Below are 14,359 nucleotides of genomic sequence, written 5' to 3'. Positions count from 1 at the left end.
AGTGTCATCCGGAGTACCACAAGGAACAGTCTTAGCACCAATTCTTTTTTTACTATACATCAATGACATGGCAGATAACATAAAATCAACGATGCGCATGTTTGCAGATGATTGCATTATATATAGGGAGATTAGGAACCATAATGATCAAGTAATACTAAATCACGAGCTTGCGCAAGTAGCAAATTGGTGTCAGGCATGGCAAATGAAGATTAATTTAGACAAGACTGTTTTTATGAGAGTAAGCCGAAAAAGAACCCCACTAGAATTCACCTACACGATCGAACAGCAAAAATTAAAGATAATCGATGATTATAAATATTTGGGCATTGTCCTATCATCTGATATGAAATGGGACAAGCATGTGTCACACATATCTTCTAAGGCATTTACAACACTTTGTTCGCTTAAACGCTCTTTAAAATCTGCCTCACCAGACACTAAGATGCTAGCCTACACCTCATTCGTTCGTCCTATACTAGAATATGGTATTACCTGCTGGTCTCCACATACCAAACAGTGCATAAAACGCCTAGAAACAATACAGAGAAAAGCCATCAGATTCATTTATAATAGGTACAACCGTAATGATTCTCCGACAGAACTCCTTGATAAAGCTTGTCTCCCGACTATTTACAAGCGTGCGAAATACTTACGTCTCAAGTTTCTGTTCCACCTCCTTAACGGAGTCTACAAATTAAACAGTGGTGCATATGTATCTTTCACTGAACAGCGAAACACTAGAACTAAACATCATAAACATTTAATTGAATACAGGTTCCACACAGACACATTCAGGTATTCTTTCTTTCCCCAGACAATCAGAGACTGGAATTCATTGCCTAGTGATATCATAATTTGCTCACCTGACGATTTCCTTCCTATGCTGGAAAAATATGTCTATGAATGCGCATCTTGATTTACCAGTATCGCCTGCAGACCCCGCATTTTTTGGTTTTGATGTACTTTTTTGTTGTTTATCTTATGCTTCTGTATTTCTGTTCATTAACCTTTAAGGCCTGACTCAGGAAGGTCACACCCTTTGTTGTATTACTCAACTACGCCTACTTGTAGACTACAATACTAACAAGTGTATAAGTTTGTCATTCTTATTTTGATGCAATGTATTTTCCCATGTCCTGCAACAGCCTCAAAATGGAGGCTAGCAGTATGTATGAAATGAAATAAATAAATATATATATATATATATATATATATATATATATATATATATATATAAACGAGAAGAAATGGGGTTAACCGAGGGACCCGATATTTATTAGTCATATAATGAGAAGCCAACAAAATACTATATGATTATATATATATATATATATATATATATATATATATATATATATATATATATATATATATATATATATATATACTTCGGGACTGGGGTCAGCGCCACAGCAACTTAAATTCGGTGAGCTCAGTTCTACGCGTAGAAAACAAATCAACGAATAGGCGCGTGGTACCTACATTTTGATGAACTTCTGCATACGATAGAGATCCACAATGTTCGTAATCAACTCGTCGTCAACCTCGCATATATAAAGGTAGTGTACAGTCGGCCAAAAATTGGCGGCTTCTCCGCAGTACCACGCGACTGAGCGGAAGTGCGGGTAGCAAAAGCCACCCAAAAGTTCGCGCGACATGCGTCAGCGATCATTTCAGATGCTTTCCATAACCTTCCACTCTCGTCCGATAGCGTTTTACTGATTTACACAACCTACGGATTGATTCCTACATGCCCGAGAGTCGCCTTTACATTTATCGTCTACGGTGTCCGGCGTCACCTTTACATTACGTCACATACGCTCGCTTCACCTCTCGTGTCGCCGATGCGAACTATTTGCCATAACACAACCTTGATACTCGACGCTGCTATTATTAGAACTCAGCAGGCAGCTTTTATTACCACATCACCTGGGAGTGCGAACGCAACAAAGCATTCCACAAACACGAACACCCGAGTGCGGAGCAATGGGAGAGTCGGCTCACCAGCAGCGAGCTCACGGCCCAAAGGGCCCTAGTGCAGCACGCGAGCGATGCAGCGCGACTCAGTGGAGCCCTGGAATAGGGGCCCACCCTTGCTGAAGAGGTCTCCAGTCGCCAGCGCCAAGAAGATGAAGACGACGGAGACGTCATAACCGCGAAACTCTCGAAAGACTCAAAAGTTTTCCCTCCCTCCCTCTAGGCGTCACGTCCTTACAGCGCATGCACGTATGCGATGTTTTCAGCGTGCAACCGAGCAATTGGTTGAGCGCCATTCTCAGAAATGGGAGGACCGAGGTTCTATTGCAACTGATGTGTCATTATACCATATTTATTTGTTTCTAGCAATGCTTATTATTCCCATGTTAACGTTATTGCACTGATAACTAAATACTTTCAATGGACTGGTTTTCGTCTGCAAAGCGAACGGACTCCTCGTCTGCAAAGCGAACGGATGCGGGCTTCTCCCCATAAGCACACTGTTGGCAGATAAGCCAGCTTTACAGGCATCTGCTACGCACGTGCGGATGTATTCAAAACCATGCAGAAGCTTACATATACAGGCTATCGGCCGGCAAAATGAAGCGCCGCTAAATAGGCGACCAATCTCACTTCTGACGCAATCTTATTCAGCGTGTGGACTGCGCTAAGTTTCACTACAAATTAGGATCAAGAAGATCAATGAGCGCGACATTGAGACGGAGGTAGAAACATGTAAACAAGGCAAACATTGTTTTTGTATTCGACGGCGTCTTGGTCTTCATTTCGGTCTCATTAATGTTTTCAATCCATACGAATAACATCTTCAATTGAAAACAACAAGCCCAGCAAGGTGCAATCAGAATTACAACTAGCTGTAAAGCACTTTCCGCGACTGAACGCGCTGTGTTTCAGGACAGGATTTAATTTCTTGTTTACACAAACTTGACACACGCCATCATGTCCATGTGCAGAGATCATGAGGTACGACCCAGCGACCCTCAACACGGGAACCATGATGTCCCAGAGGTACGTGGAGATGGAGAAGATGTCCGAGCAGGACGCACCATTCGCCACTCCGTACGAAGGAGGCACCATGCGCAACGGCACAGAGCTGAGGGGCACGCTCAAGGAACGCCAGGAGATGAAGACATACGTGCCCAAGGTGAGAGGTCGCCGTGTTATTGGCACAGTCCTGCCTGGAAACAGCCTACGCATATGCACACAGACGAACGACGAATATTGCAAGTAGCTTTAATATGCATGAGGCTCAGTACAATCGTATCGAAGATGCGCTAATTGTGACAGAAGGCATCGAAAAGGCGTGAGCACTTGAAGTACCAAGCGCTGATGTCAATTCTTTTTATGTCTGTCCCTTCTGAAGAGGCGGTGTCGGACATTCCAAAAAGAATACAAAGGAAGTGGAGTCTACCGTTGTGTACCGTTGTCTTATGAAACCAATTTCCTTGTGCATTTGAGTTGTATTATCTCTTTTTGGAGTACTGTGAGCGAGCTGGGAAATTACTTTGGAGAGAGATAAATAATAGGAACCACGTTAATATATGTCGCGTGAATACTTTATTCGTTTCTGTGTATATCATACTACTTCTGAGAAGTCCGAGATGTGCATTCCAGATAAACGGTAGGAGATCTGCGATTCGTAGTGACTATATCAGTGTAACGCATGTGCGGAAACTTGTGGCACGGGATTAATGTATCACTTTGGGAATGAAGTCTCAAGTAGCGATGGCGTCCTATTCACATGAACCCTTGGAAATTTTGTGCTGCGTATTATCTCACTGTTATTCCACACAGACGAACAGTGGCGTTATTCTATGGCACGTGATTCAGGTCGAAATGACACACCGTAAACTAAGAAGAACGAAGCGCGAACACTTTAATTCTATGCCTTCGAGAATCGCAGACATAAGACGCAGAACTTAGTGTTCCGACAGAAAATAATAGCATACACATGTTCTTTCTCGTACCGAGAACGTGTGCCAGCTGTCGTGTCACACGCCACATCGCTCTCCGCTTCCATCGCAGCACCCGATGAAGGACCGACCGCTGCCTCATCCCGAACAGTCTCCGCTGCGGATGGACGAAACTTACTACGACAGCGCGCAGTGATCGCCGCCCCGACGCGACAACGAGGCCCGAAATAGACGCGGTCCCCTCAAGCACATTCCCCTGTTCGAACGAGCGGGCACAACCGCGGGCCGGGGACGCGTGATCAAGACAACTCTCCGCAGTCGCCTTCAATGAGCTGCGTGACGACAAGCGCCGGACCTCGCCCACATCTTCTCCTTCGTGAACGCACGAAGGCGACAACACGACCAGACACCAGGGTTGCAGCCCATGGTGGCTGGCCCACGTGCTCAAGAGACGTGCGAGCTGCACGGACGCGTCGAATGTGTGTATGTGTGTGTGTTGTGTGTGAGTGCGTGGCGCGCGTGCGGGAAAGACGCAGCGTCGTGCCAGAGTGGCACACTTCCTCGCCAGCTGTGAAACCGCGTGTGCGCGCACTCGCTGGCCGAATGTCTTAAAAAACCGGCGTTCTGGATCCTATTCCACGCTCCTGGCACAGACATAGGTGCTGCGCCTAGGAGTGTCTAACATGGCGTAGGCTTTGAAGGAATACTGTAGCAACGGATGCGCGCGCTACAGGAGTTCTAATCTTGACGGCAAATTGCTTAATGTTTCGTGGCGTCTTTGTTCCATGGCGGCACTATATACCTGCGCTTTCATAATAATATTACTAGAAGACGTGGCCCTAATGTCTGCGGGAGTTGACAGTGCGGCAATGCAGCTATATCTCGATCACGGACAGTTCATGAATTGTTCTCTCGTTACGAGTTGGTTTCAAACGTATTTACCTTTCCTTCTTTCAAGGCTTTTATAACTCAACTGTGCTCCAGGAATCGGACGGCTACAGTTAATTTTATCTCTGCGGACGGCCCTCGGACAGTTTTTCCAGCTCCCTGGGGAAAAAAGTATCGCTTAGCACATCGGAAAAAATTCACCTAGGGACGCTGTTATTTTCCAGATCTAGCCCACCAGGTATATAGGCTCCCGTTACCCATATCTAGCCGAACACACAAGAACGAATGGCGGGCATTTATTTAATACGCTAATGATTGCCATGAAATGTGCTCGCTGCAAATGCCACTAAAGAAATTGTACAAAGGCAAAAAAAACTGAACTCAGAAAAAATAACCACAGATGTGATAAAGTAAGAAACCAACAGCATTAGAGACCCCGACCATAAGTAGTTCTGAGGCACTTGATCGTGACCATGTCAAGAAAATTAATATTCGTGTGCGATCCGTGACTTCCATCGCAAAGAACGATTGCAGTGCCATATACTGCCATCTGCCAACTTTTGTTTACAAATCAACTGGTAACAGAGCACTATACGAAGTAATGGAACGAGCAGCCATTAGCTATCAGCTAAAATTACTGCACCGAACCGCATCCGCAAGGCATTTTACACAATATACAGTACGCTACATGCTTCACTTGCATGCTAGTTATGTGCGCGTGCTACACTAATTTACCCTATTCTAAATTTATGCCTACTTCTCGTCGGAAGAATACGTACAACTGCCCTTGTGCTCCGTACTCAGAACTGCGTAACTCTGGAGTGAACACAGCAATCGTGCCACCCCTCTAGCTCATTTAAAGGAGTCGCGCACCACGCAAGCGACACCGCGCAGCCTGGCAACAGTCAAGCTCAGGCGCGGAAGTCACCTACATAATCTCGAATCAGGATGCGGATTTGTGTTCCTGTTCACACATTCACAGAGAAAGCAAATCAGTTACTCTGAGCTTTCGGAACATGCATATATTGGCTGCTGGTTCCTTTGGCAATTGCTCTTACTAAACAGCCACCACGAACCCTTTGCCGTTCAACGTTCCCGTCGTCTCACTAGTTAGTAAAGTGATACCACAGAAGACTTGCTCAGAGCGCACCGACACTTACAAGACGGACAGTTGCTATCGAGAGATGCTGGAGCCGTATAGGTGACCCTTCAAGTGCTGCACCACGCTGCACACCCAAGTTGCAGCGTGGAAGTTAATTCATACAGCTCATGCGTCGCGCGCCTTTTGTAAGGCACTGTTATAGATATCTGAACTACGCCCTGCAGTGAGTGCGTGGCGAGAAACCGCGATAGTGAAACGTGGACGTTACTAGTCCTCCTAAGAAATGGTTATCCGTGAGATGCGGTCGCGAAGAGACGAGACTCGACGATAGAAAGTTTTAGGAACAGCGCTCCCAGGCGGCTCAGCACACTCAACGTGTTGTATCAGCGACACTACGCGCGTGCGGAATCCGACTTCGGTTTAGGTTCTTTTATGAAAGGTGGTTAGCGTAGGCCGCCGTCAGTTCACCTATTTCTAGGATTATCCAATAGTCAAGGCAGTATTGCGTTTCGGAGCAGCGCTATAACGGTTACTTTGAAGAAATCAGCAACGGGAAAACAAGCGGATTTTGGTTGGCACTAAACGTGTCCATGATGTGAAGCTATGACGACACAGACTGTAGTTATGCAAGGAAAGTGACCTCTTCTCCGCTGAAAGCATCCTTGCTATGACCAGTACCTACGAATTTTATAATATGAAATGCCGATGAGTCACTAGGCAGCGGTAACTGTAATTACTTGTCCAGCCTCTTTTCTACTTACCTCGAACGTTTAGACACTAGGCAGAGGTTCGAAACGCCGCCATGTACCCACTGGCATTAAATCTGCCAGAAGACGCAGTCTAGTCATATATAGTTGTACGTGTTTTTGTATCGCCCGCGCTTATACGAGCAGCTATAGGTTCCACAAATTATAATCGCACTTCTCGTGCAGCGTACTAATGTCGTAGAATCGCCAACACGCCTTTTTGTTGTCGTTACTCACAAGGCAATTTTATCGCCTACTCGCGCTTACCTCGAATCGTTGGTCCGTACATCCGTACAGCACTGGCTACATTTAGCACCTTTTTAGCACACATTGCTGGGTACACCCTGTCTACACCATTACCACACTGCACAGCTGACCAAAGTGAGAACCACTCGCAACGGTCAGTGACTACCGCTCCACACAACGCGAAACCCGTTGAAACCAGAAGCGTTGAGGCAGGGAGACCCCTGCAGATAATGGCACATTCCTTCTGAATGTATTGCACATGCATGCATGTCTCAGTAACCGAAATTGTGACCGCAGGACAAATTCCCGTTGTGGTTCCTCTCTATTACACAGCCGTACAAGGACACGGCTAGTCTACACTCGTCTAGCGCAACCAGTCAACACATACCATGTCAGCATTAAACTCTTGCTTACGGGCGCATTACAGAGCACCTTCTTCTTATCAATAAATTAATAAAGATAGCTTGCCCACGCGGATTCAGTCGAAACCGGAGAAATAAAGGAAGCATGCTCTTAACTCGCAAAAATGTCGCATTTCGAAAAAAGAAGAATAACGAAACGAGACGGCACACCAAACAAGCTACACTACAAAACAGGGTTCTAAGGAAGGGTTACACAAGGTACCACACAATCTGTGCAACAGTTTGCAGCAGGCATTTACAAACATCAGCACAAGAAAACACGGCACTGTCATACATTAAAATGGAAGAACAGAGCCTCAGTCCGAAGCCAACGTTTCGGCTGCAAGAGTACCAGTGTTCGTTTAGGTCCTGACAAACGAGAAGTATTCCTATGCGAAACCAAAGGCCTTAACGTAGACTAGTCCTCTTGTGTCGAAGCAATGACCTTAACGAAGACACATCGTCCCCTGTTGAAACAATTTTCTGCCTGCTTTGTCATCATTTAATTCACCCAATTCCGAATTTATAGCGCATCCGCACTTAGCTTGGAATTTTAGTGCACGACATTCGAAAGCTTTTCGCGCCAACTTTGACCTTCAATTGTGGGGCCAACATGACAGGGTATATTGCGGCATTCGTGCGGCTAAGTACGAACTCAAGAATCTCGTTTACATACAGTGGCTTGCTCTTCAAGAGAAAATAGCTGTGACCATACACCTTTCTTTTATGATTTTATTTCTTTTTGTACTTTCCGTCGAATGACGGCTTATTACAAGCTTTCGCGCGACCAAAACGCATGCGCGTCGCTTCATGCTGAGTGTGCCATAACAAAACTTTACGCACAAAACAGGCCACACAAACACAAGAACTTCCGATCGGTGAACAAGGATGGGTACACGTTAGACATCATTAACTCGTATCGTGAGTCTAGATATAGCAAATACTCTCTTCGATACGCGGTACGATGCGCAAAGGTCGAAGGCGAAAGCGTAGCAAGACTTTAACAAAGCGCAGGCATCGCCTGTCACAATGCTTGGAGACAGCTCCTGGAGAGCAGCTCCAAGTACACGCTCACATGCCCATTAAATGTACAAAAAGAAGAAAAACAAACAAACAACGATTTGGCGGTATCGCAGTGTACCTCTGTTACTGTGGAGCTTTTCCGCGTACTGCACTGCGCGGCTCGATCATCAGAGACACGGAGACATTCCAACGAAAACAAACGAGCATTTCATTGTATATCGTGATACAATAAACCTACTTATAGTGTTCATCGATCACCCTGTTCATTCATGACAACGAAGCTCTGCTTCGTCTCGTCATCACGCAGTGGTTTCGATTTCTACACCTTCTGATGCTGGTCTTCAAAGGGTCATGGAGTCTTGACGGAGTTAAGGTGAGTGCCGCAAGTCGGACCGCATAAGGCGCATTACCCGAGCGCTTAACACTGTATACGGTCAGGGACGTTAAAATGCGCCGAATGCAAACTCGAAATTTCCTTTCATATATTCCCATTCAATCCGAGAAATTGATATTCAGTGTCTATGAAACCTTGCTTAATACCAAGTGTGCACGTGCTGTAGGAAGAATGACTGCAAGGCTGTAGTATAGTTGGTCTTGCATTCTAACCAGGATATGTTAGCGCATAATGCCCGAACTAAAACAGAAACCGAATTATTTGTAACTAAAAAATTGTTAGTACTCTTCCCTCGTGTTTGCGCTGAAAGCAAACAAGGGTGCCAAACTAGACACGAGTGTACCTGCACTTTATGCTCCACAGAAGCCGTTTATTCCACAACCAATGCGTGTGGGAATCTTTGCATCGACCAGACGGAACGTTGCCTAAACGACCGCCTTCGGGGGCATGTCTAAAGGTAAACAGTAAGAAAGAAAGACGACATAACTATGCGGGTCTGATCATGCACGTTACTGTATGTGGTCCTGAGGCGCGACTTCAGGATACCAAATATTTGCAATAGAAAGAATAATACGGCTCGGTTGTCTTTACAGGCATATTTTTTATCGAAAATTATGCCTCCACACGCATCAGCCGCGGCGATCGCAAACTTCCACACTGCCCAGCATGCATTGTTAGATATGGCGCCGTTTCCTGAGGCTACTTCGAGTTCCCCAAACCACATCGAATCGCAGCACAGCTAATTGAGGAATGCAGAAGCAGGAAAGCACATTCCAGAGGAGCGCCCAGGCAAACAAGTTGAAGGCCACAAGACAAGTGCAAACAAGTTTGCAGCCAACAAGGTCGTACGCCGCCGGGATTAGAAGGGGTCCTCGGACAATAGAGCCCAATCGTCCCCCTTCGCCTTTGAAGAAGGCATTTGCCACCACTGCGGAGCCGAGTCACCGGGAGCAGGTGGGCCCTTGTGCAATGGAGCATGAGCGCCCCCACTCCTTCTCCACCTTAGAAGAAGTGGATTGCAATTCTGCGAGGCAAGAGCGCAGGGGGATCAAGTGATCAAGAGAGGATGACCAGGCGCCGACTCTCTTCGCCGGGTATGACACCATCGCACGGGCGCCTACCATTGGCTGAAAATGGCGTCATCTGAGCGGACTCTCCCATTGGCCAAACATGACGCGACTTCCAGTCCTCGAAGGGTTTAAAAGAAGGATTCCAGAGAGACCAGAGCATTCCCTGATTCACCTCTCTCGAACTTCTTGCCGCGGGCCGCAGCGTCCGAGTTGCTGCCGGCCCGTAATGACTGTACGACTGTTACTTGACTCTCACCTCCTTGTAAATAATGTAAAATAAATCTCCCAAGTTTGGGTTTTCATCCCGAAGTCCGTCCTCCAACCCCTACAGCATCCTCATGGACGCCGCTCGTTGAATTGCGCGGTGTTTCTTATGTAGTGTATATTACGTCCGGAGCATATGCGCTACAAATTGTACATATATAGATGGGCGGTCTCCTGTTATCATGTCATTAATTAATTTTAAATTACATTCTGGGGTCTCACGTGCCAAAGCCAAAGTCTGATTATGAGGCACGCCATAGTGGGGGACTCCGGATTCATTTTTAGCACCTGGGGTTTTTCGACGTGCACCCAATGTCGCACGCACACGGAAGTTATTTTTTTGCATTTCACCTCCATCAAAATGCGGTCGCCACGGCCCGGATTTGATCCCGCGACCTCGTTCTTAGCAGCGCAAGGCCAAAGTCACTAAGCAACCACGGCGGATAGCACCGCTCAACTGTGTGTTTTGTGTTTCTGCCTGCACCATCAGTTGGCGCCAATATATCCTAGTTTAAGTGTACGTGCACAGAGCAACTACCGCAGCCACCGCATGGCAGACACACAATCGAACGGTAATAGTGCCGCTAACTAGCGCAAGATTAGGCCTGCGATAATGAACCAATAAGCATGCGGCCTGCATTGTGGATCCAATTCAAGATCTGGCTGGCCTATTGCCTGTCCGTACGTTTACATGTTAAAATAAGACAAGACGTGCTCATAACACTTCGAGCTGCTAAGTGTAAGTCACATGCTAAGTGTAAGTACTGCACCATCGCTACAGTGGAACTATTTTAAAACAATGAGCCCAGTTGAAGCTTCATAGATGACCTTTGCCAGACAGCACACCGGCTCGAAATGAAAAAAATAATAATAATAATAAAGGCACGCTTGCATCCTAGCAAAATCCCGCAATGGTCAGCCTCTTTCGCGAGAAACCAAGCTGCTTTCCTGGCTAAATTTAGCAGCAAAAGCTTGGTGTGGGCGAGACGATGTAACATACTTGAAGAAAAACAGCGCTGAAGAGACGCGGACGAAAAGAAGAACATGTACGACGGGTAGGCGCTAACTTCCAACGAAGTTTTATTTGAAGAAACAGGATTTATATACATGGAAAACGACCACCATGACGTCAAGAACTCTCTATCGCATCAGAAATGCAATCTCTCTGTCGGCAAGTGCCACTGACGGCCAGCTAGTGCACGAGCCCTCAGACCTAGTAATGTAAAACGCTGTTTTAGTTGGAAGTTAGGAAGAAAAATTAGAAGTTAGCGCCTGTCCGTCGTACTTGTTCTTTTCGTCCTCGTCTCTTCTTAGCGCTGTTTTTCTTTTTCAAGTAAATTTAATACTTTACGCAACCTCAAGGAACCTTCATTGCTTGTAAAAATATAGCGAAATTTTTATCGATAGAGATTTGCTTTAAAACAACGTGGCTACGAAAGCAATTAAATTACTTTCGCGCAGGTTTAAGCAATAGAATCCGTTATAGCTAGAAACATAAATCCCACATGTCGGGAGGTTTCGTCACGCGCGCTCGTTACTTCGAAAGAATGGCGAAATAAGTCACGAACCGCTCACGTGACGTTACCAAGCGGCGGTAATTTATCGGCAGTCAAACGGGCATTCGACATTCCGCATCGGTGGGTAAATCGGCCCGGGGTGTCACGAGCGCCGATTCATCATCCATCTCCACGCGTCCGCCTACACGCCCCTCAAACAACCAATATCCCCAAGAGAGCGTTCTTTTATTATTATTGTTATTATTATTTATGCTTCCTTCTAGCGAGAGAAAAAGTGTCAAGTTCTTTTTCTCGCTTCCTTCTTGCTGCCGCGTGAGGCGACAGGCATCCATTACGCGCGCTCTGTGTAGGCACAGACCGCTTTCGTGGCAGCGTATACTTGTTTCAGCGTAAGGAAGAATGTTTCAAATGAGAACGGCCGCCCACAATATGGTTCCGAAAAACGCTAGAGAACACCACGTCGTGCTGATTTAATTAGTTCACTCCCTTTACGCGAATGAGTGGATGATTTGGGCTTGTCGGTATCTAACTGCCAAAACCAAGAGCGCGAAAGCAAACACAAGTAATGACACGGAGCTGCGGTGCTAAGCTCAGTCTCTGTGTCCGTTTTCGCCGCGCTCTTGGTTTTACCATTCGCGCTCAAATTAACGAATCTATCGGATTTTACGGTTGCGGAGGTTTCCTAACGTCACCCAGTTAGCAGTGTACCGAGGCTTTACTGTACCGAAGCTACGCCTTGCTGTGTGGGAGGACTAATGAAGGACTCTAATTAGGCGCTCACCGATTCGATATGTCTCGTAGCTTGTTTTTTTTTGTCTTGTTTTGTTTTTGTTTTCGTTTCTTCTTTTTTTCGGCAGAACCACCTCACGAATATCGCCGTTCGTGCAATTACTGCACTGAAGTAACTTATCGACGCACCATATTGCTAAATTATTCACATCTGTTAGCCAACTTCTTCAGCTTTGTTTCTTCTTCACTTCGTAGCTCAATGCTCCTCGATCAATGCACATTCTAATCCCATTCTGCTCACTTCATTTCGTTCTCCACACCCGACCGCTTTCTTCGATGCCAACCACTTCACTTCGTGTCCCTTTTTCTGCTTGTCTACCCGGGCACCTACATAACTCAGTGGTACACAAGCCCATTCTGGAGGATTGGCGAAGAACGGTCACCTACCTAGTGATGTCACCAGCAATGCGCACACCTCAGTAGCCCAAGTTGTCGGTTACGAAACACACACAGTGTGGTACATGCTCAGCTGCCCATGCCCAATGGCGCCAGCTGTCTATTCGGGCCCATACTCGGCGGAACATCGCTCAGTTGCACATATCCTGTGGTTAACGTTGTCGTGAAAGAAGTTGGATACGGACAAGCATCCTACATACCGTAAAGTGAGTGAAGTCCCTAAATAATGCTAATCGCATTAAGAAGTCACTTCCTGCCTTTCCTGCCGTGCCAAAAACACGATTGGATTATGAGGCACGCAGTAGTGAGCGGCTCCCGCCCACTACTGCGTGCCTTATAATCAAATCGTGTTTTCGGCACGTAAAATCCCGGAATTCAATTCAAATTCCCGTGGCAGTCCACTACAACGGGCGGAGTGCTGCAAGTGTTACTGTACTGTGCGTTGACAGTATACAGTGACAGTGACCGACTGTGATTGTGTGTCTATTCTCCTTTCTTTCTTTATCTCTACTCTGTTATCACTTTACCTCCCCCTCCCCTCTTTCCCCAGCGTAGGGTAGCAAAACGGATCTTCCCCTCTGGTTAACCGCCCTGCCTTTCCCCTTTCCTCTGTCTCTTTCTCTCTCGCGCGCGGAACAAGTCGATTACCATTACATCACTCATGCATAATGTCACGGCAGGACCCGTCCGATAAAGACCGACGGAATCCGTTGAGTTTACAACAACGCAGCTGATTCGTCGTGCTGGCCGGGTTCGCCACTTGCACTACCCGGCATTTTGCGCATGGCGCGGGCGCGATTCGATCTGACGAGTTCTTGCCAAGTCCGCTCGTCGAACGTGGCACGTCAGGTCTCGTTTTTATATAAGAGAGGCAACCCCGGTTGGCGGCCGCACCGGCAGGGCGCGGCACACGCTCCATCCTTTTGTGTAGCGCGCGCGCGCGTGTTCCCAAGTGGCACGCGCCACGAGCGCCGTCTCGCGGCCTCGCTGCAGTCGAAGGGCCCGCTATTGATCCGCGCTAGAAGGGCGGGGTAGGACCCGAGCAGCGGCGTTGCGCAGAAAGGGTTACTGGCCTTCCGGCCGAAGACGGCTTTGTCACTCGCATACACACGCGCGCTCGTAATGACACGAGTGCACACACACACACACGTCAAGAAATAAGAAAGGGGGTCCGAGGGATGGGCGCGGCCGAGATCGCATGACGGCCGCCATAATTAAGCCGCCTCCGCCGCCCCGCGCAGGCGCTCCTCCATCAGACGGAGTGACGCAGCTAGAATCCTCCGTGCACACACACGCACGCAGCGGAGGGAACGAGGTTGAGTGTGCCAGAAACGCGACGCGAGCGATACTGGTGTGTCTGGCGGCCGGAAGCGGCGAATCCGCGCCACGGAGCCGTGATGAGACGGGGTTCGGGAGCGGACAAGGACACAAAAGAAGCGCCGTTCAAAGCCCGACAGAGCATAGTGGTGCAACGGTGAAACCAGGGCAACAGACGGAGCACGCGGGAGGAGAGCGTGCGCAGAGATGGTACCGGCTGTCACGGAGCCCACTGACCAAGGACAATACGCGCGGACGGTGCGGGGAATTTCTCGCTTTGCTTGGGACCGTG

At 47.4% G+C, this 14,359-nt stretch overlaps 1 protein-coding gene and 1 long non-coding RNA gene across 9 annotated transcripts in view; one reads left to right on the top strand and one right to left on the bottom strand.

The window, feature by feature from the left end:
* The window catches only part of LOC135908370 (cell adhesion molecule Dscam1-like), a 45,357-nt gene extending 36,787 nt beyond the window's left edge, over positions 1-8,570 (top strand). For all 6 annotated transcript variants that reach the window (XM_070539015.1, XM_065440140.1, XM_065440134.1 and 3 more), the window contains 2 exons: positions 2,955-3,145; positions 4,027-8,570. In XM_070539015.1, coding sequence (XP_070395116.1) covers positions 2,955-3,145; positions 4,027-4,110 — 275 coding nt within the window. In that variant the 3' untranslated portion in view covers positions 4,111-8,570. The remainder of the gene's footprint in view (positions 1-2,954; positions 3,146-4,026) is intronic.
* LOC135908371 (uncharacterized) overlaps positions 1-14,359 on the bottom strand; it is a 72,227-nt gene that overhangs the window by 20,755 nt on the left and 37,113 nt on the right. The window lies entirely within an intron of this gene.

This window comes from Dermacentor albipictus, chromosome 5, assembly GCF_038994185.2.
Source record: "Dermacentor albipictus isolate Rhodes 1998 colony chromosome 5, USDA_Dalb.pri_finalv2, whole genome shotgun sequence".
NCBI classification, from domain to species: domain Eukaryota; kingdom Metazoa; phylum Arthropoda; class Arachnida; order Ixodida; family Ixodidae; genus Dermacentor; species Dermacentor albipictus.
The sequence above is the reverse complement of the archived record's forward strand: the minus strand, read 5'-3'. Positions and strand labels throughout refer to the sequence as shown.